At 39.9% G+C, this 24845-nt stretch overlaps 1 protein-coding gene across 1 annotated transcript; it reads right to left on the bottom strand.

Moving 5' to 3' along the window:
* Positions 1 to 5942: 5942 nt before the first annotated feature.
* LOC133462965 (F-box only protein 33) lies at positions 5943 to 21486 on the bottom strand. The gene is made up of 6 exons (XM_061744519.1): positions 20943 to 21486; positions 15651 to 15761; positions 13824 to 13984; positions 13016 to 13224; positions 12524 to 12821; positions 5943 to 10902 (listed from the first exon to the last, which is right to left on the bottom strand). Exons 1-6 carry the CDS (start codon positions 21359 to 21361, stop codon positions 10637 to 10639), a joined length of 1464 nt encoding a protein of 487 aa, XP_061600503.1. The 5' UTR covers positions 21362 to 21486; the 3' UTR covers positions 5943 to 10636.
* Positions 21487 to 24845: the final 3359 nt, after the last annotated feature.

Genomic DNA, 24845 nt, shown 5'->3' with positions numbered 1-24845 from the left:
ACAGTATATGCTCCCACCTCTTTAAATGATGAAAAATAACAACACATGTTACCTTAACTATGCAGATAACACACACATCTATGTTTTATCTCCCAGGAGACTATAATTCAATTTACTTAAAGAGTGGTTGTGCTAGAATTGTCCTCATTTAAATTAAGACAAAACCGAAATAATAGAGTTTGGAGCAAAATAAGAATGATTAAAAGTCAGCGCTCAGCTTCAAGTAGTGAGGCTAAAAGTCCAGAGCCAAGCCAGATATCTAGTGTGGTTCTGAACTCAGACCTTAATATTAACCTGCTTGAATAGAAGACTTTCCTTTAAAACTAAGCATAGTTAGAGCAAGAACAGATTTTATTATATAACAGGGTTATAATCATATCTGGTTTTGTTAGATAAATACATTTAAAAAAATCTGTCCATATTCAGCAAACAGTTTTAGAGCACCTCAGTTTTTCCAATTTGATATTGTAATTGATGTATTGTCTGATTGTACTAAGATGAAAGTATAGAGCGTGAAGAATTCACTTTAAGAAAAAAATAATGATGGAATCAATTTATTAACCAAAATGTGTTTTAAACTCTTGACTCATCAAAGTAGTCACCTTTGGCAGAGATAACAGCTGAACACACTCACTCTTTGGCATCCTTTCTACAATGGAAATCAAATATTCTTCAGAAAGTATTTCCCAACTCTGTTGCAGAATTTCCCCTAAACGTGTCACACTTGTAGGTGGCTTTTGTTTTTCACTCTTCTGTCCAGTGCGTCCCAAACCAGACTGACAAGCTTTAAGTCTGGAAACTCAGCTGGCCACTTCGTATTTTCCAACATACTGTTTTGTTTTTATTTAATTTTTTGAGGTAGATCTTGCGTAGCTCGGACTAATATTTTGGGTCAAATCAACGACCCTGGATCCAGCAAAACCCCCTCAGATCATCATGTTTCCTCCTCCATGGTTTACAGCTGATGTCACACACTGATGTTTACTTTCTAAAATATATGAAACGTAAATTATGTTTCAGTTTTGGGTAACCTTCCTTTTATTCATTTATTTCCCTTCAACATCTGGCAGTTCAGCACATAACTTCGTACCATTTGAATCTATTTAAAGCTACGGACTTGAACATCTTGAATTTCAATATAAAAAAAAACTATAAATTGGGGTGTTCTCACACTTTTGACAGGTAGTGCTGCATGTAAAGCAGTATAGAACAGACATTTCCTGAGTAATGGAAAACAAGTCCTGCTTCCTCTTTTGACAGCCAGATTCAGCAGGTCTACCTGTCTCTTTTAATCTGTCTGAAACTAGATCGTGTTGACAGTGAAATGTGAAACTAACTTGGAGAATTAAATCCCTTGTGTGCTGCTCTTGCAAAGTGCTCAGCGAGCTCAGAACTGCAGCTGATTTCCATACATCTCCATTCACCACCGTGGGTTTCTGACTGCTTAGCTGAAATTTATTTCTCACCGGTATTGCCTCATACTGTATTACTTGTGACGTCCACGGTCACCGCTGAAAGAATTAGTTACTGTTTCAGGTCTGTTGTGTAATACCAACACGATAATCTCCTAATGTCTTAATCCAGATGAAAACAAGTTCTTTGTCTGACACTTGAACATCTTAGCCACATTTTCATGTTTTATTCTGCAAAAGTAAATACAAGATAGTCGTAGAACTTGATGTCTCACTATGCTGCCAAACTCCACTACTTTGTCGCGTTGATTGGCCGCGTGCATTATGATTAGCAAAGACAAACTGGAACACAGTGACAGGTTGGTGAGCAACAGTTTGTGATTACACCAGCTCCCAAATTAACCCATTTGAAGTTGCAACCATTACAAAAACATGGCTTTTTTAATCTTTGAACACAACTAATACTTTTTTTCTAAGGTAGTAACTGAGATATATAAAGTTCACTTATTTATATATATGCTTAAAGGTTCTGTCTTCTCCACTTTTTTTCAGTTTTCCATTTGAATAATTTAGCAATTAAGACTGAGACAGAAAATAATGTTAGTGGGATTTAATGTATTATGAACGGGTTGCATTAATCTTATTTGTGTTGTTTATTTTGTTATTTTTTTTGGAAAATTAGGGTTTAAGAAATGGCTGTCTCCTAACTTTTAGTAGGATATTAAAAAAACAAAATCAAATCACTTTTTTCTGCTCCTTTTGTGATTCTCCTTCATGAATAAAGTCTCTCTCTGGGACCACACATCAAGTACAGCCCAAGTGCTGTACAATCCCTGGCAAAAAAACAGCTATATCATCACTTCTCTTTGACGATGTCCATTCAGCTTAATCAGTTAGGGCACAAAATTGTTTTATATAACAGCTGAGCAGTTTGTCAGTATGTAAATATACAACATTATGTCAAACGTATCACAAAAATGTTAAATGAAATTGATTCAATTCATTGACTTTTTCAGATCAACCAGATTAAAAATGGACTAAATCAACTGTGAGGATTAAGAAAAAATGGAAAAGAAATCCATTATGTTATCGATCTTTTAAGAATAATAATAATAATGATGCAGTTACAAAAGAGCTCTCACATCTAAGACTCACATTTATACATTTCCAGACCAACTTAACTAGCTGCTGGTGTTAAAAATAAAGAAATACACAACAAAAGCAGGTGGATTTTTATGTTTTTATTCACTGACTAAAAGAAGAAAAGCATTCATTCAACATCAGTTCAAATCAACATTCGGCAGTTTGACCCTCAAGTGTACACCATCAATCAGTTCAGAGAATCTTCATGGAGGTTTGTCTTGTGGCCTCCACTTTCTCTACAACACAAGCATGAGTCAACACTCTTAATAAAATCTGTCCTCTTAGCTGGAGAGGGTTCTGTCCCTGCATACGAGTCCAAAACACAGCTGGGAAGATTTCAAACAAGGTTTTTCTAAAAATTTATCAGGTGTTAGCCAAATTCTCAGTTTAAAAAAATAGTTCATTTATTCATCGACAGTAGTCGGGGTGGTCTAAAGTTACAATCCATGTTGTTTAGTAACCAATCCACCAGACAGCTGGAATCACACCTTGTTCCATCCGAAAAACACAAATATAATTCAGGTGATTTGGAACGTAGTGATCTTAAAAGCTGCGCGTGGATCAGATTTCAAAACATGTGAATAAGAACACGCCAATGAAAAAGGGTCCACAGAGTGTGAAGTCTGTCCAGCTGAGCTTTGGGTTAGGTCTTGTTCCCTGCTTACAGAAAGAAGGAAAAAAACCCAGTGTGATGTGCTCACATTACACTCAGAACATTACACTCAGAATATTCAACATTAAGGATGGTAAACCATTTCTGCACAGAAAAAAAAGAGAGAAAAAAAAAATAACAGCTTCTGATTTACAAAGTGTGTGGTTTCAGAAGATACTTAATATTCAGAAATTGAACCCGAACATGTGTTGCATAAGAGTATATCACGGTAATGCATTGTTAATACCTATACAAATATGCAATGTTTGAGTTTATATACCTATTTATATAGTTTATATTTCTTCCTCTATGGTTTTCTATAGACGCAGCCAGGCGCTGTCAGCACTGCTTGTGCCCCTTTGTGGCCACTAGTAAGCTGTTATTGCGAACTGTCCTGATTTTAAACAAATGCACAACATTCGTACCACAAAAAATCTGGGGCCGTCTTGCCAGTCTCACAGAGACCAAGAGTGAGCCTGCCGTCACCGCTGCTGCCGCTGGGCTGGCTGACCAGAATCAAAAGATCTTAAAAATAAGGGATAGGATTTCACAAATCATCATAAGGCCAAGTATCACCACTGCCAAGTTCTTCGTAGTTTACATCTGTAATTCAAACTATGTGACAGCGAGAAAGAGAGAGAAAGCAAATATAAAAACTGAAGAAAATAAGAGTTTGGATTATATGCATTCCTTTTGCATAGTTGTGAGGTTGGACTGGGCAGCAGGCCTGCCTGCCAGGCTAATTAGGAAGTTTGGCTCTGCAGACTTGACAAGAAAGACTTTGTTTACCAGCCAGAAAAAAATCAGAGCCACAGTAGCCGAGATCTAAACGAAGATAGCTGGCCGACACCGAGCATGAATATCTATCAGTTCCATGATATATCCCGGCAATTGCACAAATCTCTGTATGCACCGAAGCTGCTGGCATGATTTGGCCGAGTTAAATGATCGTTGCCAGTTTCTTTTCCCTTTCAGACCTACAGAGAGCGGCAGATATTTGATAATATGCTTATTATTCCACCCGTGCTGACATCTTAGTCAGGAACTAGCAGGAGACCAGTTTTGGTGTCAACTGTGACTTGTTCTGAAAATAAGAGTTTCCAAACGTCCTCGCGATGAAGCTCGCGGCTAACAACCTCGCTGTGTGTGTTAGCCCCCCCCTGTTTGGAAACGCCTCCCACGCATCTACATGCCCCGCTGGTTTCATGCCAGTACGATGCACATCCAGTGTCTTCATATACATAAGATGTTAATTAGATTTGTCACATTACTGCACAAGTCCAGCCCTCTGTGAGCTCAGTCTCACATATACTGGTAGTAGTCTATGGTTGTAGCATTTAAAAAAACCAAAAAAACAACAAAAAACTAAAGTGATGAGGACACCTTCTCCCTCTTAAAATCTTTCAGAAACACAAACCATCCCTAAATGTCTTTTAGAGAAGGGTTTCAATCAATTATCATTTTACTGCATCCTTTTCTTTTTGGACCCCTCCCAACAGCTATTTTTATCTTCCAGCACATTGCAAACATCCTGAAAGTCAACATTACAAACTCTCAAGTTGGCAAAGGTCAAGGTGGAAATGATACTAGCGATATTTGACAAGTGTCTGCCTGTGGCTCTCGGCCTGCGTTTCAAACTGATACAGATTTGACTCTGTCAGTTGCTTTGGTACTAAAATAACATACTTGCACTCTGTGCAGGTCGGTGGACCCGGGACTGGCTGTTAGGTATCAGCACACAAGTGCTGCCTTCAGTTCCTGTGTGAGGCTGGTCAGAGACGGAGCCCACATGCAGTTACAGTTCTGTGATTACAGGAGTTTTAATACCTCGTCAAGGCCGACCAACAATCTCAGATGGAATGCATTAGAGGCCAGCTCTGTGAATTTAATCATCATCGGGCCACTGGAGCCATGCTGTCTTCCAGGATTACTCCATGAATGCACAATACGGAGAGAAAAAAGAAAAGAAAAAACAACAACAGAAGTGTCAAAAGGGCAAATTGAGCTGGCTGCGACGAGAGTACAGTTACTGCTGGTAATGGTCTCCTGGATAAACAACCTCCCATCTCCCATCCGGAGCCTGTGTTTTCCCCCCCATTTTTATGGCAGGACTCTGTAAATATAAGGCTCCTTTTTGCTGTCTCTCTGTGTTTGCACAGTATAACAAAGTAAAACGTCTGTTAGCACATGCTGTATAATTCAGTCCAGCTCAAACGCCTGTGTAACCATAGTGAATGTGACTTCTGTGTACCAAATTAACCAAGTTCCTCTTTTCGTAACGCAGTGATCTTTACCAATCAGACTGGCTCCACACCAGGAGTTAATTAACCAGACAGACAGAGCAGTTAGTCTTCATATTTAGCACAGTCACGGTAAACTCTGTACATTTGTGACTTTTTGTGTACCGGACACAAAAGGCCCAAAAAAAGTGGCCTGAAGCGTGAGATTGCAGAAAACACGTCATAAACACGGCTGATCTTAAAAAGAGAGAGACGGACTCTAAACAATCACTTCTTAATCGTATCACACCTTTATTCTGCTCAGACCAGCTGCTAATCCGGTGTGACTCATCAGCACGAGCTGCAACGCCGATCCCTTCAAAAAACAGACCTTTCAAAGTAAAAAAAATATATATAGTACATCTGTTTAGAATAATTTCCATGCACACACTGTAGCAATGTAGTGAACGGGTTTTGCTAGTCAGATGGCCTGTGTGACCCTCCCACCCCCCCCGATCTGGAATGTCCTCTTTCTAGCAGCAGGTCATTTTATAAGCTCCAACAAGACTGAAGTGCTTCAAATCCAACGAAAAACATCACATGAAGCAGCCATAGTCGTTTTCTAGAAGCTACCGTGAGAGTATCAAGTCCTTGACGTCTTTTACAATATGACCAAACTCTTCGTTCTCCTTTAAAATTTTACATTCGCTCACTTTTCACAGTGAAACAAGTGACTGACTGGAGAGAGAAAGAGGGAGGGATATGTTGGTGAGCTCTCCAATTAAACCCCAGCCACACTATACGACTGTGCTGCACCGGACTGGACAGGCCTGGCACTGGAGACCCTGAGAGCCATTCGGAGGTAAGAATTGAGCCACGCTGTTCAAGACGTGCAACAATGCTGCAAACCCTTATAATTATCATCATCATCCATATCATAGAGACAAATTTCCAATAATGCCATCTGAAGCACGTGCTCCTAGATTTCTAGAGACAGGGTACGCTCACTGACACAACACTGGCCAAACCTTTGATAATGCTTCTGCTTTGGTCTGTGTTCCAACAAGAAAAGACTGTCAATGTGTTACAAGGTCTTTGACAGAGTGATTCAAAGTACAGCAAATGCAAGGTTTTTGACATGGAGGGAAACAAAGACGGACAGAAAGTGAGCGGTATTAGAAACACTAATTACTACGTGGAGGTGAGGAGTGAAAGGAAGAACCCGATACTGTTTGAGTGTAGACGGGCACTGGAGATGGACTTGCATCTCAGTTAGGTTTGTTCCGCTGTGGTCTTTGGCAGCTTAGAAACGCATTCAGGGAGGAGAACGGATCCAGTGACTCCTTATATTCACACGCGTGAGCTAGAGGCCTGAGCTATTGTTACGTTCCATCCTCCTCCTCCTCCTTTCTGGAAACAGACTGTACCCTGAGAGCGAACGATTGGTTTTTTCCTGTTTCACGGTACTGCAGAGGTGATACGACTACACAGCTGAACACGAGCAAAAACACCCCCTCTTCCCCATCAAATATACATGAACACAATCTCACAGGCATGCATAAAATGATTGATGGCTGCATGGTTGACTACTTGTTCCCATATGCATCTTATTCACACATTTCTACTGGATAAACAGGAACATTTGCGCAAAAAAAAAAAGAAGAAAAAAATATATATACAGGCACGATACAAGAGAAATTAGATCACTAGTGCGGAAACCTTAACCACAATAGCTTCTAACACTGCTTCCCTAAAGAGGGAACTAACAATAGCAACAGCTAAGACAAAGCCCATGACTTATAAAGAGCTGAGGTTAAGAGAAGAGAGAAGCTTCCAGACACGAGACACCTTGAAGGTTTGCTATTGTCACTGCCACGCAGGAAACGGGGACAGGTGGTCGTTTTCTTAAGTGATCGTCGTTTCCAAAATGCTTTGTGATGGTTTGTGTTAGTTGAAAGCTGTCAAGTAATTTGCCCGTCATGACTGGTCCTTCCAGGCAAAACTTTGGGTTTGTCCACATCCCCCTCATCAAATCATCAACACATTCACCTGACATCATTTTACTAATAAATTGTTAAAATCCCCACCGCTGTCTGAAAGGGAAACCTGTTGCTAGAACTTCACTAAAGTGATGCGACTGGGAATAACACAGCTAAAATCAAACTTTTTCTTCCCTCTGCTCACCCCGACTATATCTGGTGAAAGCCACAGAAACACTGCAACGAGGTCCAAAACCGACTTCCTAAACAGCTAAATCTAAACTTACACTGTGGAAACATTTGAAAAGGCAGTTAACTGAGGAGGAAGTGGAGCTTTTAAGATCATTTTTGAAATCAGTGGAGCTCAGTTCTAGTTGACAATACATTCAAATTAAAAAAAAAAAAGAAAAAAGGAAAAAAAAAATTGCAAACACAACAGTCCAACATAATTTGGTCTGATTGCGTTATGTTGGTGTTTGCCTCCCCTTTGAGTGCTTTACAGTGCTTCTGACACCAACAGAGAACTCTTAAAAGAAACTTGATACCAAAGTGCATTCATCCTGAGATATGAACCAGGGACTAAACAGATTATCATGGCTAAATCATCAAGTTACTTAAGCTGAAGAGATACGGAAATATCAGGTGCCCCAAAGCCCCGCCCACTTTGATTTTTCCTGATAAACGTAGCTCCGACTGCAGCAGTCATAACCACTCAGCAGTTACAACCCCGGCGCATCATCCGTTACCACAACGGGCACAGTCGAGGACTCATCACGTTCACGTTTGCCTGGGCCACGAGCCGTTTGGTCGACAGTGTCAGCCTTGAGCTTTAAACACTTTGTAAATGAATATCAAATAGCGAGCTCAGCCAGACAAGATCGGCATATGCAAAAGCAGACATCATCTCACCAACATCGCTTATGCACAGCAGGTCCTCGATTGACAACACAGATACAAACAAACACAGATGAGCAACTAGATTTTGCCATTCTTTACCCTTTATCAACCATAATCTTTAAAAACAAATGTATGATTAGGTTTGCCTACACTCCAACCAAGGTGGAGTCGGAGATTATCAGATGGCAAGATAAAAGGCATCATCAACAACGACATTAATTGTATCTGCAAAAAGAGGGGGTTGTTTCAAAGGCAACGGTGACTCAAGAAAAAAAAAAAAAAAAAAAAGAATTAACTGATTGTTTCGCACATCCTACTCATCACCATCACTGTTTCTGGTCATAGTGATGTTAAAAGCCTACCTGAGGTGGCAGAAGAGCTTTTAAAAAGATTCACGAGCCACATGACCCAAACCCTTATTGTGCTATAGATGCCAAAGACTAGACACGAAAACAAACCAAAGTGAAAAGTAAAGTAGCAGTCTTGGCTGTGAGTGGAATCTCAGTTATTCAGCAGCTCTGGCGAGATATGCACCTGCCAAACGTCTGTGGCAAATACAGCTATACGGTAAGCTTTCGACGTAGAACACACAGCAGACTTCAAAAATCTGAGTTAAGTTACATTCACTGCATCCTTTTCCTTTACCTGTTCTTAAATATAAAATGCTTGACTTTGGAACAAGCTCTTCAGCTCTGAGAAACCTGTTCCCGCTGACGGTACTGCTGGCATGGCTGTAAAACCTGGGTTTATATCTGCCACCTTAGAGAGCTCCGCCTCCGGAATACTGTTTTTCGTTGGACCTCACCAAAAGCGTAGACACAGTTACAAAAAACTGCCTCAAAACACTGTTTCATATGGCATTGTGGAATAAAACAGCATTTTCTCTCTAGAATAATGCAAGACCAACAGGTTACTGATCGCAGAGCCCTGATGCATCCATCTCAGCAATGTGAAGAAAGTTTCAGTCTGGATATCAAACATTACAACTGCTTAAAACAACAAAAGGGCTCTGAAATTAAAAAGACAAAAAAAAAAATCAAAAATGGTTGATTCATCAATCTAGAATATCAAAATAGATGTAAAACATTATAACCAGTGTACAAGAGATGTCAAAACTGAACAGAGCAACCGTACGTTGATTTCTGACCAGATGGAGTTTGGCTACAAATGTCAGCTGGAAGAAGGGGCTTCCTCTGGAGCTGAATGGTGAGGTTCCCTAAAAAAGCAAGCAGGGTGGGAAGTGTGCGGGCTGGAAGCGTGTAACAGTATTCTCCATAATATGATTAATAAGGTGCTCAGAACTCTTGATCAAACCCTTTGGCCTTGAAATGTCAGTCTCTTAGCAAAGCTCTGTGGCGCGGCGCTGACGTGACTGTTACTGAAACCTGCATCGCAGCTGATGAGGAGGAGCCCAAAGTTTCCCACCCTGCTTATACGCTCTTGAAAATCGGACACGTATACAAGGTTGCTCTTTCTGAGCAACAGAAGAAGCAGTCAAGGGTGTATTCTTTTCTTTTTTTTAACCCAGGAAGTCTGATAGTTTCATTTACGCACTTCAGCTTTTGCTAAAGTGGAGCAGACCCACCGTCACAGAAGAAAAGGTTAAAAAAAAAAACCCAACAACAAACAACTAAACTAAACTAAAAGCTTTTGTCTGAACACACATCCCCTCTTTTATCCCACAGGTCCATCATTTAACCTGCTCGCCTGTCCTGTTCCAGCTGTGACTAGGACAATAATATATCTGTATTTAAACACACACAAAGCCTACAGAGGCAAGGGAACCACCACACAGGAAAAACTAGATAATACACAGAGCAGGAGAGACAAAAAACAGTCAAATAAGAGAGGGGGAAAAAAATATCAAGAAATAAATGAAAAAGGTCCATATAGAGAGGCTCTGGAGGTTATTAAGGTGATGGAGATAGTGCTGAATACATGTGAACCAGACAAGACCAGACCAGACCAGCCCAAGTGGACATTTGAATCAGCAGGAGAACTCAATTTTAGAAGACACATTAAAACTCCTCAAACTGAATTAATATCACACTTCAATTTGAATCTAGATGATAAAGATGGAGGGCATGAAAACAGGCTGGGAAATGCTGGGACCTAGTTGTGTGCTAAAACGCTCGCGAAACAAACACAAGGACTTAAAAAAATAAAATAAAAATGACTCTGTTCACTTCAATGTAATTTCTAAATTACTTAATTTGGATTTATTTGTTTATTTTTGGCTTGGTTCCGAGGTCTGACTTGACCTGGACTTGGATGATCTGATCTGGTCTCGGTTAAGTTTCGGGCTGTGAAGTGTTGGGTTTGAGATCCCCTTGCCTAAATGCCCAAGCTGAAGGCGTGCAGCTCACGGTGGAAGTGCTGGGTGGGTTCGGACAAAATCACGCTGGAATCCGGGCAAGGGTGCCAGACGCGGCCGAGGCCCAACGAAACCTCTTTGACCAGGTTGTGCATCGGGTCTCCCTCCGTGTACAGGGACTGGTCCGGATCAAAGTCGATGCTCTCCTCCGAGACGGTCAGGATACGGAGACTGGAGCCTCGTAGTCTGGAGATGGCCACCAGGTTATGGGACCACACAGTGTAACCTACAAGCAGACAATTGAGGTTAAGGGAGTGGACTCAAAACATTTGAGGAAAAACAAGTTATACCCGTTTTCAAAAAGCTGACAGGTCTTAATAAATTATCTGACATTCTTTGGTTAAAATACAAAGTGGATACAGCAGAAAAGCTCCGTTATCGACCACATGTTCACAGCTTAACCCTTGTGCTGTCTTTGGGTCAAAATGACCCAATTCTTCCATCCTTCTTTCCTCCTGCCATGCTCTCTCCTTCCTTCTTCCTTTCCTCTTTTCTACCCTCCTTTACTCCTTTTTCTTCCTACCTCCCTTCTGTAATTCTTCCTTCATTACCTTCTTTTATCCATTCCGTCCTTCTTCCCTCCCTTGTTTCTTTCCTTTTCTCCCTTCCTTCCATCTTTTCTCCCTTCCTTACTCCCTTTCCTACTTTTCTCCTTTCTTTCCTTCCTTCCATCTTTTCTCCCTTCCTTACTCCCTTCCTTCCTTCTTTTCTCCTTTCTTTCCTTCCTTCCATCTTTTCTCCCTTCCTTACTCCCTTTCCTTCCTTCTTTTCTCCTTTCCTTACTCCCTTTCCTTCCTTCTTTTCTCCCTTCTTCCTTACTTCCTTCCTTCCATCTTTTCTCCCTTCCTTACTCCCTTTCCTACTTCCTTCCTTCTTTTCTCCTTTCTTCCCTTCCTTCCATCTTTTCTCCCTTCCTCCGTTCCATCTTTTCTCCTTTCTTCCTTACTTCCTTCTTTCCTCCCTTCTTCCTTACTTCCTTCATTTCTCCTTTCTTCCTTCTTTCCTCCCTTCCTTCTTTTCTCCCTTCTTCCTTACTTCCTTCCTTCTTTTCTCCCTTCCTTACTCCCTTTCCTACTTCCTTCCTTCTTTTCTCCTTTCTTCCCTTCCTTCCATCTTTTCTCCCTTCCTCCGTTCCATCTTTTCTCCTTTCCTTACTCCCTTTCCTACTTCCTTCCTTCTTTTCTCCTTTCTTCCTTACTTCCTTCTTTCCTCCCTTCCTTCTTTTCTCCTTTCTTCCTTACTTCCTTCTTTCCTTCATTCCTTCTTTTCTCCTTTCTTCCCTCCCTTCCATCTTTCCTCCCTTCACCCTCCCTTGACCCAAAGACAGCACAAGGGTTAAGTGGTTGCGGTTGGTGCAGCGAACCACTCCACCGCTCATCCCTACAGGGTGTTTAGTTATTGTGAAAACAATGTTACAGCTTTACAGCGGCCACTTCCAAGCATAGTGTGTACTCACCAAGTATTAACACTGATCTAATCAATATTTTTAGTTTAATAATAGATGCTAAAGATACACCAAATGTAAAAGCAGTCCATTACTGGAAAACAGTCAATCAGTCAAACAGCCCACTTGAACAATCAGAATTAATCAAAGGTCTGTTTTTTTCTCTACTTATTTTCGGTTGCCAATAAAGAATTATTGTGTCTATAGTACGTTTGATGTTTGTCATTTGTCTTCCATTATATGTTCAAAAACAATCAACTTTTTTGTGTGTCAATTTTCTATTTTAAAAATCACCACAAATCGGTAAATGGACTATTTCCCCAAGACAAAATCCCATCAGCCGCCTCATAAAAACAAACCAAGGTAATACCAGAAAAGAGCTCATACAACATGTTGAACTCACCATGTATGACTAGTACGACCAGCTGAGTACATCTCCATGCCAAGAGGACCAACGGGTCTTCATTGCGATTGAAGCTGAGGTCAGGGAAATCGTTGCCATCTTTAAGAAGTAGGAAGTGAGTCAGCGTCTTGTTGTACTGCTGAGAGATGAGCTCCAGCGTGGCGTCCGTCACCAGTGTGCCATAACTGTCGAGGTGAAGACGCTCCAGGGGAAGGCTGGGCTTTAGGACCCTGAGCAGCTCGGAGTTCTCCACCTCCAGAGCCATGATGTAAACTCGCAGGTTGGCGCTCACGCGAATCTGCGGAGCATTCAGTAAACTTCCCTGATACACTTATCGCCATGAGTCATTTATTTACATTTATTAAAAAGGTAAGTAAACAACTTAACATGTTTGAGTAATTGTTTGTAAAATAAAGTGCATTTTTGTACTGATTGTCTTGTCCTCTTTTAAAGATTTAGCATCAAACAGAACCTACTATGCAAGTGCATTACCAGTGCTTTCCAGTCCTCCTCTGTCGCTGTCCCTTCTAACGCTTTGAAATCCAGGGCGGCACCGTTGAGCAGCAGGGAGAGACGATGGAGCGGAGTTCGCTGTGGAGACGCCAGCAAACCGCAAAGCTCAGACGTAAAGTCAGAAAAATCCAGAGCCAAAGAACGAAGGTTAGACAGACGATCCAACTCAGATGGTGAGATGAGGGGCCCTAAAAGAAGTAGAAAGTAGATAAGTTAAGGAATAGATTTCTTTTTTACCTGTTCATGTGATGATTAAACATTAAAGGAGCTTGAGGCAGGATTGAGGCAGGATTTATGAAAAAAATGCGTATACGTTTTAAGTTTTCTAGTAATAAGGTCAGATGAAGCGTTCCAAACCAAAAAGAATGAGCCCTCTAGTGTATCTCTCCGTTGCCTTGAACAGGCTGTGTGCTGCAAAACGTGCTGCAATTCCGGACCGGAATTTCCCGCGCTGTCCTGCGGATGTGACGTCACATGACGCTGCATGCGCGTTCTCGGCGGCGCACCAGTAAACATTGGATACCCGTTTGAGTCATGAAGGCAGCTTCAACTTGAATTGGGACTGAAAACAGATGCTGACATGGCTCATTTCCTACTGACCAGGTAAGATAACATTGTAAGTCATTGTAAGTCATATTTAGAGCTTGATTTGAACGGGGCTCCTGTGCCGGCTTCGTTGTTGGCTGCAGTGACCCTGACGGTCGTCGTGGCGCTAATGAGTCTCATTTCTTATTCTTGCCTCATGCTCCTTTAAGTGACAAACACACATAAATAAATAAAAACATACCAAGCTGATGGTCCAGTAAACTGAGGTGTTGCAGAGTCTTGGTGGAAGGATTTGACAAGCAGGCTAAGGAACACGGAGTCACCAGACCCAGCATGAAGCCGCAGGACAACCACTGCAGCTGCCGGCTGTTAGACAGCAACTCCATGAACAACTTCTGGACTCTGTTGACACCAGAGGACGGACACAATTCATTAGCTTATACGTTTTTAAAAAAAGTCAAATTAGACGATACTGTTGCTGTACACAGCATTTAACTGACTTTGGTTTAAAATGACTACGTTTACATGCAGTCAAAATTCCGGTTATTGCTAATATTCCGGTTACTGAAACATTCAGAATATTCCGTTTACATGTGTGAGCAAACAGGGTTATCCCTGTATACATGGTGATTAATCATTCGGGATATCCTGATCAAACCAGCGACGCGCGGAGAACGTGATGACGCAATTCCCATCATTTCCGCTTCTTCTTCCTGTATCCAAATTCAAAACAAATCCTGCTTTGCGAAACCTTTCACTCACCTTCTTGTAAATCTCGCTATCCCCGTACTTTCTACCGTCTACAAATACCAAAATGTTCATATCCTTAATTACATTTATGAAGTGATTAGTCTCCTCCTCACTCCAAAAGTGTGGCGTGGTCTTGCGTTTCGCCGTGTTTAGAAGAACTTCCTAGACTCAAAAGACCAGGATTCCTTGCAAACAGAGCATGCGCAGAAAACAAATTCATGTTCCGTTTGATGGGGATATTCGGTTTGGCGTTTATATGACCGAATATTCTGGTTTTAAAAGGAGTAACCCAGGGGTCATATTCGGGTTTTTAAAAACCGGAATATGAGCAAATTCGGGTTTTAAAAGGGTTATTGAGTGCATGTAAACGCAGTCAATGTCTGCTAAGAAGCAGGGCACAGCAGCGAACATGTGCGTTTCTACAACTTCTTTATCTGTTGCGTCTATCCTTCACTACTGTCCCTGCATCGTAAAGGGAAGTGGAGGAAGATGGAACATTTGATCATGGATAAGAGTGACATTTTAAAAAGGGTAATCAGTACTGGCAATTATTTTTTGCACTATTTTTGAACGGGAACCGCGTGTACTCTGCAAACTATCCTCAAAGGCTTGGAAATAATCAAAGGTTGGGATGAACGATCCAGGCTGAAAAAAGACAACAACTAGGCTTTTTTTCAGGCCATCAGTGCTATGGTCTAAAAAAAAAAAGCTTCAGTTAAGTTGAGATTCCCAAAATGTCTAATTAGGGTCTGTATGTGGTTAAAAACGCTCCGACAGCACAATGTCTCACTTTTAACTCTTCATATGGCCCTTTGAAGCTCTTACTTTACAGATGCCTCCTTCCTTTAAGACTGTAATCTATCCGGTCAACATCTTAGCGGCCAAAGATACATTTTATCATGAACTGCATGCTGGGAGAGGGATGGCCAAGCAGAGAGCACATGCTTGATATTACAAACTCTGTGCTGTGAATAAATCACTGACGAGTTCAACAATACAGTTTCCACCATGACACCCACACACACGTCATGGGCTATAGACAGTTATCTTGTTGCCTTTCAGTTCCCAATTTAATACAATTTTACAATCCTGTAGTAGACATCACAGCCCACTTTACTTTCAGGAAATTAACGTATCTTCTCAGTTAAACTACTCAGTTAATTTCTAACCAGCAAAATATGTGTATGTGGAACCTGCTTGAAGAGAATGAAAAAATAATTCAAGTGAATGACTCATTTTATTTGAATATGGATAAAACATCCACATAATCAATCCCGTTATATCATTCTACATATAAACAGCTTTAATGTTTCCTTACTCATTTATCTTTTTGTCCCCTTGGTGAATCTGATGCAGGTTTGAGCTGTCCAATAGTCCCTCTTGCTGGAGTATAAAGGTGTCTCCATATAGACTCAGTTTCTTCAAGTTTCTGGAAGAAAAGACAAAGAAGGCTCTCTTATAAACAGATCAACAGTAACAACACATCCGTTTGATAAGAAAACTGCGACTATGTTATGCTCAGCCACTGTTTGTGCCCTGTCCTCCTCTACACCCATCTGTTATTATAGCAGAAAGTATGTCGAAACAAGCCACCCTCTTAAACTATTCTGGCTGTTATGCACTTTAATACACTCAGGGCCTGATTTACTAAAGGTTTGCGTGTGTAAAAACCTGTGCAAACTTGACAGCACCCGCAAACCAAAGTGCAAGCTGATCTACTAACAGCGTGCAAAGAGTAGCGTGCGCAAAATAACACACGCTATTCATTTAGTACTTTTGCCCTGATGAATAATCAATATGGGGCGTACCCGGCAGAAATCCTAAATACTGGGAGGGGAAGATGCAAATTGCTCCATTTACCACGCGCAATGAGATTTACCAAGCCTGAAAGTTTTTGCTGGGATTGTGATTGCGTCTGTATTTAATACGTTCGAAAGGAAGGTGCTAATCTGCACAGCATTACTATTGTGGTGAGGATTCTCCACATGCAAAAGGAGAAATATTTTATTTGAATGTTAAATCGAGTATTATTCAGCAAAAGGTTGCCACAGGAGGCATCTTCATTTTTTTTAGTTGTGATAATAAATAAATCACGTGTTTTCATGGAGAAAAAAGTGTTTCTTATTGTGCGCCAATGACGTGATCTACTAGTTTGCATTATTCGTTTTGGAATACTCAATTTAGATATATACTGCATGGGATTTGGACTCAGAATAATGGCTATAATTGCCACGGCATGCCACGGTCAGCTGGAGACAATTGTCTCAAGCTGACCGGAGCATCAAGACTGGAGAGATGATTAAAAATTATGTCCGAGCTGTCATGTTAGTCTATGTCCAAAATAACACTGAAAAGCTTGTCTGATTACGCTTTTAGTTGTCATCCATCCATTCAATACACGTAACTGACATTGATGTATTCACAGTGATTCATTATCAGCTGTAAATACTTGTGTACAGCCATTATTCTGAGTCCAAATCCCATGCAGTATATATCTAAATTGAGTATTCCAAAACGAATAATGCAAACTAGTAGATCACATCATTGGCACCCCAGGATACAGCTTTGCCACCGAGGTGGCAAAGCGCTCTCTGCGCTCTGTGCACTCTGAATTTGGGCACACCATAGGTCTGGGTAATGTACTCGCAAATATCCAGTGTAACAGTCTTTGTGAGGAAATATCTATTCTTTGTCTTTGCCACCTCCAAAACAGACAAACAGTTGTTGCGTCTCTCTCAGGTGCGCTCCTAAACCCGAATCACGCAAACCCGAAGCGCATGATGAGATGAGGTCTCTCCTCCTCCTCCATTTGCACAAATTGATTAAACCAAAACAAACTAAGAAAACGTAATAGTTATTACATTTGTGGGAAATCGCGTGTTACGTTTGTAGTAGGCAGCGACTATTACGTTTGTGGGAAATGTATTACATTTGCAGGATTATTACATTAAAAACTGCATATTTTTATTACGTTTGCGGGCATTATTACATTGGCGGGCATTACAAGCTTGCTTACTGTGTTGTCTTCCATAATATTTGTAAATATATATAATATAAACTCCTAAGTATGTGTATACGGCACAACAATTTGCCTCTTCCACTAATATCTCTAACTCCAACTCGTCAAATTTCATTTTGCGCTTGTGACTTGTGACTGTGCTTTCCATCCACTCTCCATGGCGCAGAGTTTGCGCTCGCAAACCATAAGACACGCAACACCTCATTTAAATACTGAGGTTTGCACCTGTTATCAATATCTTAGTTGATCACCCGCAAACCACGCAACAACAGCACGCGCAAACTTTTTCAGTGCACACGCAATTTAGTACTCTTTATTTAGGATCTTAGTAAATCGGGCCCTCAGTGTATGAGCCCCGTCTACACTGGAACACACAATAATCCAAAGAGCAACAGGCTACATGCTGTATGTTCATACTTTCAAAGGCTGATGCAGTGAAGACAATCATACGCTCAATGATCTTTTCCTAGACAGGATGTTTACATCTCTTTTGACTAAGGTTTAGCGCCTTCACCAAGTGATGGAAAGTGATCACTTGTGTAAATTTTAGTTGATGAACCCACTTCCTGCATAATACCTAGCAACTAAACCTAGTTTCTATTTGTTGCCACTTCAAAAGGAACACGAAAGCATCTACTCCCTTTAGAGATATTTCAAAACCAGCAAAGGTTGAACCGACAGAAAGGAAAAACTAAATCTTTTTTAAAATCGCATGGATGCTATAAAGTTATTTATGCGGATCCACACTAAACTAATCTCCATAAGATTTAAAAAATATTTTTGTACACATTTTTTTCATTACAATTAAGTTCAAGTTTGGAAAAATGTATTCACGCTTTGATTCTTTGATTGAGTTGTTCAAAAACTATGAAAAAATAAGTTGGACCCAGCATTTCTCTGTTTTTACTGGTGAAGTAATATCATCCATCAACACATTCAGAATTCAGCTTGAATCCAATCTGAAGCCATTTTTCATTTTAAAAAACATTAAATCGTTAAAACTGTGGCTTCAGAGAGCAGACAAGGTTTCAGCACTCTCAGCAGAACTAAACAAAGTCCCAACCTTTGAAAGAGTGGGGGGGTTAATGGAGAATGTTGGAGAAGTTACAGCACTCATATCATCAAGAAGAAAGTTTGTGCAGATTGAAATGTTCACATAGAAATAACGCAGGTAATATTGATGTGCTCTAACGGGGAGGTTACATCTAACACTTTTCAACAGCATACCAGAGCTAAATATACATAGATATAAATGTATATATTTATGCATGTGTGTGTGTGTGTGTGTGTCAGTGCTGATATCAGCACGTCACACGCAACAAAGAAACCTCTCGCCGCCACCAGCTCTGCATTGTACCCGCAGGTTTGGGGAGATCAGTGTGACATGAAAATGGCAACAAAGCAAGCAAAGAGGCAAATCACTATCATATATTCTGGTGTTGCCCTGTTGTGACCCCATTTTGGTTGCGAGTACATCAAATTCTTGAGACTGTGTCTTCAACAAAAATAACTTTTTGCTTTAATTTGTTATATTTGATTGGATCTAGAGGAACTGGAATGGAGAAATAAAGATAAATATTTACTGAGAATATTACTGGTGGCTTGTAAGAAATTAATAACAAAGAAATGGCTGAAGCGGGAGGGACCTAGTGTAAATGAATGGATTGATATGGTGTACAGCATCTATGTAATGGAAAGAATTACTTTTAATTTCAGAACACAAAAAGAGGCATTTATTGATAATTGGCAAAAGTGGATTACATATGTCTCTACCACAAGACCGGACTTCAGGTAATTTCAGACTGGATTATCAGAATATTTTTTATGTACTCACTTTTTTCTGGAGGTGTTTACCAGTCCCCTTAATGTACGCTTTTTACTTTCCCCTTGATACTTTTGTCAGATTTATAAGTCTTCATGTTGATTGTTCGACTGTTTCTTTGTTTACATGTAAAACCAATAATAAAAAGTAAATGACAAAAAAAAGAAAATATATATATATATATATATATATATATATATATATATATATATATATAAAATTTATATTTATTACTATTATACTGAGTAAGCACTTTTTTACTCAGCACTTTAGCACCCCAGCATTTTAAATTTAAATCTAATTTTAATTCTAAGTGATCTGTTTTTTTTTATTGGATCTGTTTTTATCTTAGTGTTGAATGCATGCATGAAAAACGCACCGATGCTGCTGTAACACCTTAATTTCCTGCAAAGGATTAATAAAGTATCTTATTATAATTAACAATGTCTGCAGATACACAGCCTGGTCCGCCGCAACGACATGACACGATTACGTAACTCCTAATGCCAGGGTTTGTTTATAACCAACAACCTTCCACTAAATTCAACTGAAAGGCTGATTTATGGTTCTGCGTCACACCGACGCAGAGCCTACGGTGCACGTCGCCGCGTACCCTACGCCGTCGATTTAACGCGGAACCATAAATCAGGCTTTAGAGTAGATAGAAACAGGGGGGTAAAAAAGGTTAAAATACATGCATTTGGTCAATAAATGATTGACCATATGAGGGAGGGAAGGGGAGAGGGGTGTGCTGTTGTTTTTATTTTTATTTACTTATTTATTTATTTATTTATTTTTCTTCTTTTTTTCTCTTATTATTTATTTATTTTGGTTTAATTAATGTTATGAAAAGTAAAAAAAGAAAGGGGGGCAAATATTGATAATTATATTGTTATTGTAAATCTTATTTTTTTTTCTTTTTTTAATGCCCTCAATAAAGATATCTATACAAAAAAAAATACATGCATTTGGTCAATAAATGATTGACCATATGAGGGAGGGAAGGGGAGAGGGGTGTGCTGTTGTTTTTATTTTTATTTATTTATTTATTTATTTTTTTTTTCCTTTTCTTTTTTTTCTTTTTCTTCTCTTATTATTATTTATTTATTTTGGTTTAATTAATGTTATGAAGAGTAAAAAAAAAGGGGGGGGGGATATTGATAATTATATTGTTATTGTAAATCTTATTTTTTTTTCTTTTTTAATGCCCTCAATAAAGATATCTATACAAAAAAAATACATGCATTTGGTCAATAAATGATTGACCATATGAGGGAGGGAAGGGGAGAGGGGTGTGCTGTTGTTTTTATTTTTATTTATTTATTATTATTATTTTTTCTTCTTCTTTTTTTCTCTTATTATTATTTATTTATTTTGGTTTAATTAATGTTATGAAAAGTAAAAAAAAAAAAAGGGGGGGGGGATATTGATAATTATATTGTTATTGTAAATCTTCTTTTTTTCTTTTCTTTTATTATTATTTATTTATTTTGGTTTAATTAATGTTATGAAAAGTAAAAAAAAAAAGGGGGGGGGGGGAAATATTGATAAATATATTGTTATTGTAAATCTTCTTTTTTCTTCTTTTTTTTCTCTTATTATTTAAGTAAAAAGTAAAGTAAAAATAAAAAAAAATAAAAAAGGGGGGGGTATTGATAATTATATTGTTATTGTAAATCTTATTTTTTTTTCTTTTTTTAAATGCCCTCAATAATATCTATACAAAAAAATAATACATGCATACATGCATTTGACGTTTTTGTTTTTACCTATTGTTACGAACGCTGGTGAACACACACAACACCTGGTCCAAGTAGGCGGCCATGGCGTCCCTGCGGCGGCCGTCGGCCCCATCAGCTACCCCCGGAGCGTCGCTGCTCCCCGGGCCGGCGCTGCTGCTCTCCATCGGGGCGAGCTCCAGCTGCAGCTTCCGCACGAAGGAGCCGAACTTCCTCATGAGGAACTCCAGCTTGGGCGTCTCGTCGCCGGAGCCTCCTCCTCCTCCTCCGCCACCGCTCGCCACCCGCAGCTTGAGCTCGGTCCACAGCGCCGGGTAGAAGAGACACTCCCTCCAGCGGCGACACACGGCCGAGGCCCGCAGCTTGTCTCGGTCCGACAGGAACGAGAAGATGTGCACGATGAGCTCGCCGGGCAGGGCCATGGCTCCCACACCCCCGCAGAGAGCCATGGCGTAGCTAAGGAGGGGAAAAGACCAGCTCTAAAAAAATAAATGTTACAACCGTTTTTTTGTTTTAGTTTTTTTGTTTTTTGTTTTAAAAGATGCCGCAGCGGTTGCCGTGACATGCGCCTCTTCTTCCTCTCGGCGAAAACAGACCTTTTTCTCTCGCTTTGCCTTCAATACTATTGGAGCGTACCATTTTCTCCCAGGGGGGGAGGGCAAAAACAAATCTACCTATATATCTCCTATTTGAATTTAGATTCAAATTTTCAATATTTAATTTCATTTTAATTAACTGAAAAATACTGAGGACCCAGTGGTAATTTCGCCGTGTTTTGGGGATTTCTTTCATCGCGCTGCTGCATCGTTCGAGTGAATGGTTTCGCTCGGAGACACATATTTTTGCCATACCGCGGGCGACCGCCAGAGGGCGGTAATTCCCGCGGTTAAACCCCCAGCCAACACGTGATCTTTATTTTGGTGTTAGTTTCCAGCACGACACACCCCCACAAGTTAATGTGCCACTCCAAAATGCAGCAGGCAGCCACAGCAAGACCGCAGCAGAAATAAAAGTGTAGTCCCTGGATTCAGCTGTGTGTCTCTAATGTTTTTCAATACCCAATACAGGCCTCCGTACAGTGGAGTGAGTGGCAGTCTGTTTAAGTTGTATCTCACCTCTTACATAATGACTTTGTATACTTTTTGGAATGACAAGGTTTTGCAGTGTTTGTATTTTTGCATTAGTGGATATTATCTATACTAACATTGTTTAAAAAAATATTTATTCATGCATATATGAATGTATGACTATATATGAAGGAGTTTTGAACTGCAAGGCAGGAGGACCAGAGGAAGACCAAAGAGGAGGTTTATTGATGCAGTGAAAGAGGACATGAGGGTAGTTGGGGTAACAGAAGAGGATGCAGGAGACAGGCTCAGATGGAGGCAACTGATTCGCTGTGGCAGCCCCTGAAGGGAAAAGCCGAAAGGAGATGAAGATATGAATATATGAGTTTTATCCTCTTCTGGAATGAAAAGTTTCTTTGAGTCTCAGTTTTAAGATTAGTAATCAGTCTCAGCAGATTGAGCAAAAATTTCAGGAAAAAGCTGTATTTCAGAGGCATCCATCCTCCTCTGGATGGATGCTACCAGAAAGACTTTGAATATCAGTGTATCGAACAAGGATCTTAGCGCTTTTTTTGGCCCCAAAAATGTAATCTTCATCACTCAGTGCTGCAACCAATATATATATATATATATATATATATATATATATATATATATATATATATATATATATATATATATATATATATACATATATATATATATATATATACATATATATATATATATATATATACCGGTATATACAAACTCCACACAGAAAGACCCTGCTGGGATTTGAACCAGGAATTTTCTTGCAGCAAGGCAGCACCGCTAACCACCAAGCTACTGTGCAGATCAATTCAACAAAAATGACCCATTACTAGATCTATTATCTTTCCAACTGTCACGAGGAGAACAGGACACCATTTAATAATGTTAATTAAATTGTGTGGTTGCAAAGCGGATTTAATCCTTATGGGGTTTTGGGAGGGTAGCAGTTGGTGGGAAGCTGTAGGAAGCATGTTTGAGAGTTTGACAACAACCCTATCTTTTGGCCTCAACCCTGAAACGCCAGGTTTTTTAAAGTAAAACAATAACATTGTTATCGGTTATGAAGCCCACATTGTTTGGTGGACACCACCTGCACAGTCTCTAGTTGAGAGAATCACTCATCATATCTGGTACGACTCCAGAGAAAGCTGCAGCGGCCACTATACTTTCAGCAGTTATTTACAAATGCATCATTAATTCATCATTCCAGTGGGTCTTATCGGCTGTGATTGCCACTGGTGTAAATAAATATGTTATTGTACCACGGTTCATTCTCAAGCAAGATTTTTTAATAGGATTCAATAAGAGGATTGATTTATTGGATCTTGATTATACAGCAGCAACTACACACAGATGGTGCAGTTCGTTTACTAGTGAGGACATAAAATTCCATGCGGTTGATATTTATCAGTTGATGGTATATTTAATTAAGGAAATATTCTTCTTCTTTTTTATCTCCCTCCCTTTTTTATGATTGTCTGCAACAGATGAGTATCTTTTATATGCAATTTGGTTCTCCAACAGATGGATGTGCATATGTGAGAGACAGGGTGAATGTGTCCTTCATCAGGCCTCTTTTTTTGGGGGTTGTGTGTGATTTGTGCAAGGACACAAGACAACCTCGGTGAAAAACCCACACAAACATAGTGATAACACCTAACTCCTTACAGAACCACCGGTGGGAAAGGTGTTGCTTTGAGGCTGCAGTTCCCATCAGATGCCACCATGCTTCCCAGGAAGGAAGAGAAGCGAGGAAAGGGAGTGAAAGAATGTAGCTGATAAAAGGAGAAGAGAAAATATGGAGGAGGGTGGAAAAGAGAGGTGTAGGGATAGATAGATGAAAGGTAAAGGAAGGGACGGAAAGAGGTTGAGGTTGCGCTTTCTATACCATTTTACATTCCCACCTGTGTAGAGGAATTGTAAATAAAACGGTAGATAGAGGAAAGGATGCGGCGGGACAGAACAAAAAACTACTGCAGCCTTTTCACCTTTCTGTACACTCTTCTGCGAATTGATTCCATATTTTCCATTTATTCATGTCCATCCTTCAGTTCCTTATCATTGTTTCTCCTCTTTGTCGGCTGCTGCTGTTGTACTCTCTTTGGTACAAGTTGTTTGCAGACTGTTTAGGTCCCCATGCACCTAGTGGTGAGCGGTGCAGTGAGAGGAGCTCCATAACCCCCTGTGTGTGTTGGGTCTGCAGATCATCGCGTCAACAAACCAAGATCCTACGGACAATGAAGAATTGAAATGTGTTTTTCAATACTTAATTTTACTTCAGCAACAATAAGGTAGATGGCATGAGAAGAACGTCATGAGACATAAAATCAGGAATTACAGACAATAAAATTACTGATAAATAACTGGAGGAAAATTAACCCTTTCCAAAGCTTCCATGAAGAGAAAAGTGCTGCTTGACCTAAAGTAAAAACACTCATTTGTATAAAATAAATATATTATTTTAAACCTCTGGCGGTAATGACGAGGAAGTTGAATAAATGTATATCAGATTTTTCCCAGGTTTCTGATCATCGGAGGTTTAATGGAGTTGAAGATACTTTCAAATACAATTTAGAGGACATGATTCAAGAAAGGTGTGCTTTTGACACTAATAACAATGTTGGAAGTCGCCTAATGACCTTTGACTTCACAAGTGAAGGGAATAAAATGATTTGTGGAATCCGTCTGAGATACAAACTCTAGGTGCAGACAATTTGATAAGATTGTCCAAATTTGGAGAAGACAAATGTGAAAGAGGAAATGAAGAGTTGCACCACTAACCATCAACGGTGCTGCAGTGGAGAGGGTGAGCAGCACCCAGTTCTTGGGTGTG

The sequence above is a fragment of the Cololabis saira genome, chromosome 16 (assembly GCF_033807715.1).
Source record: "Cololabis saira isolate AMF1-May2022 chromosome 16, fColSai1.1, whole genome shotgun sequence".
Classification (NCBI taxonomy): domain Eukaryota; kingdom Metazoa; phylum Chordata; class Actinopteri; order Beloniformes; family Belonidae; genus Cololabis; species Cololabis saira.
This window is presented reverse-complemented; position numbering and strand designations above follow the sequence as displayed.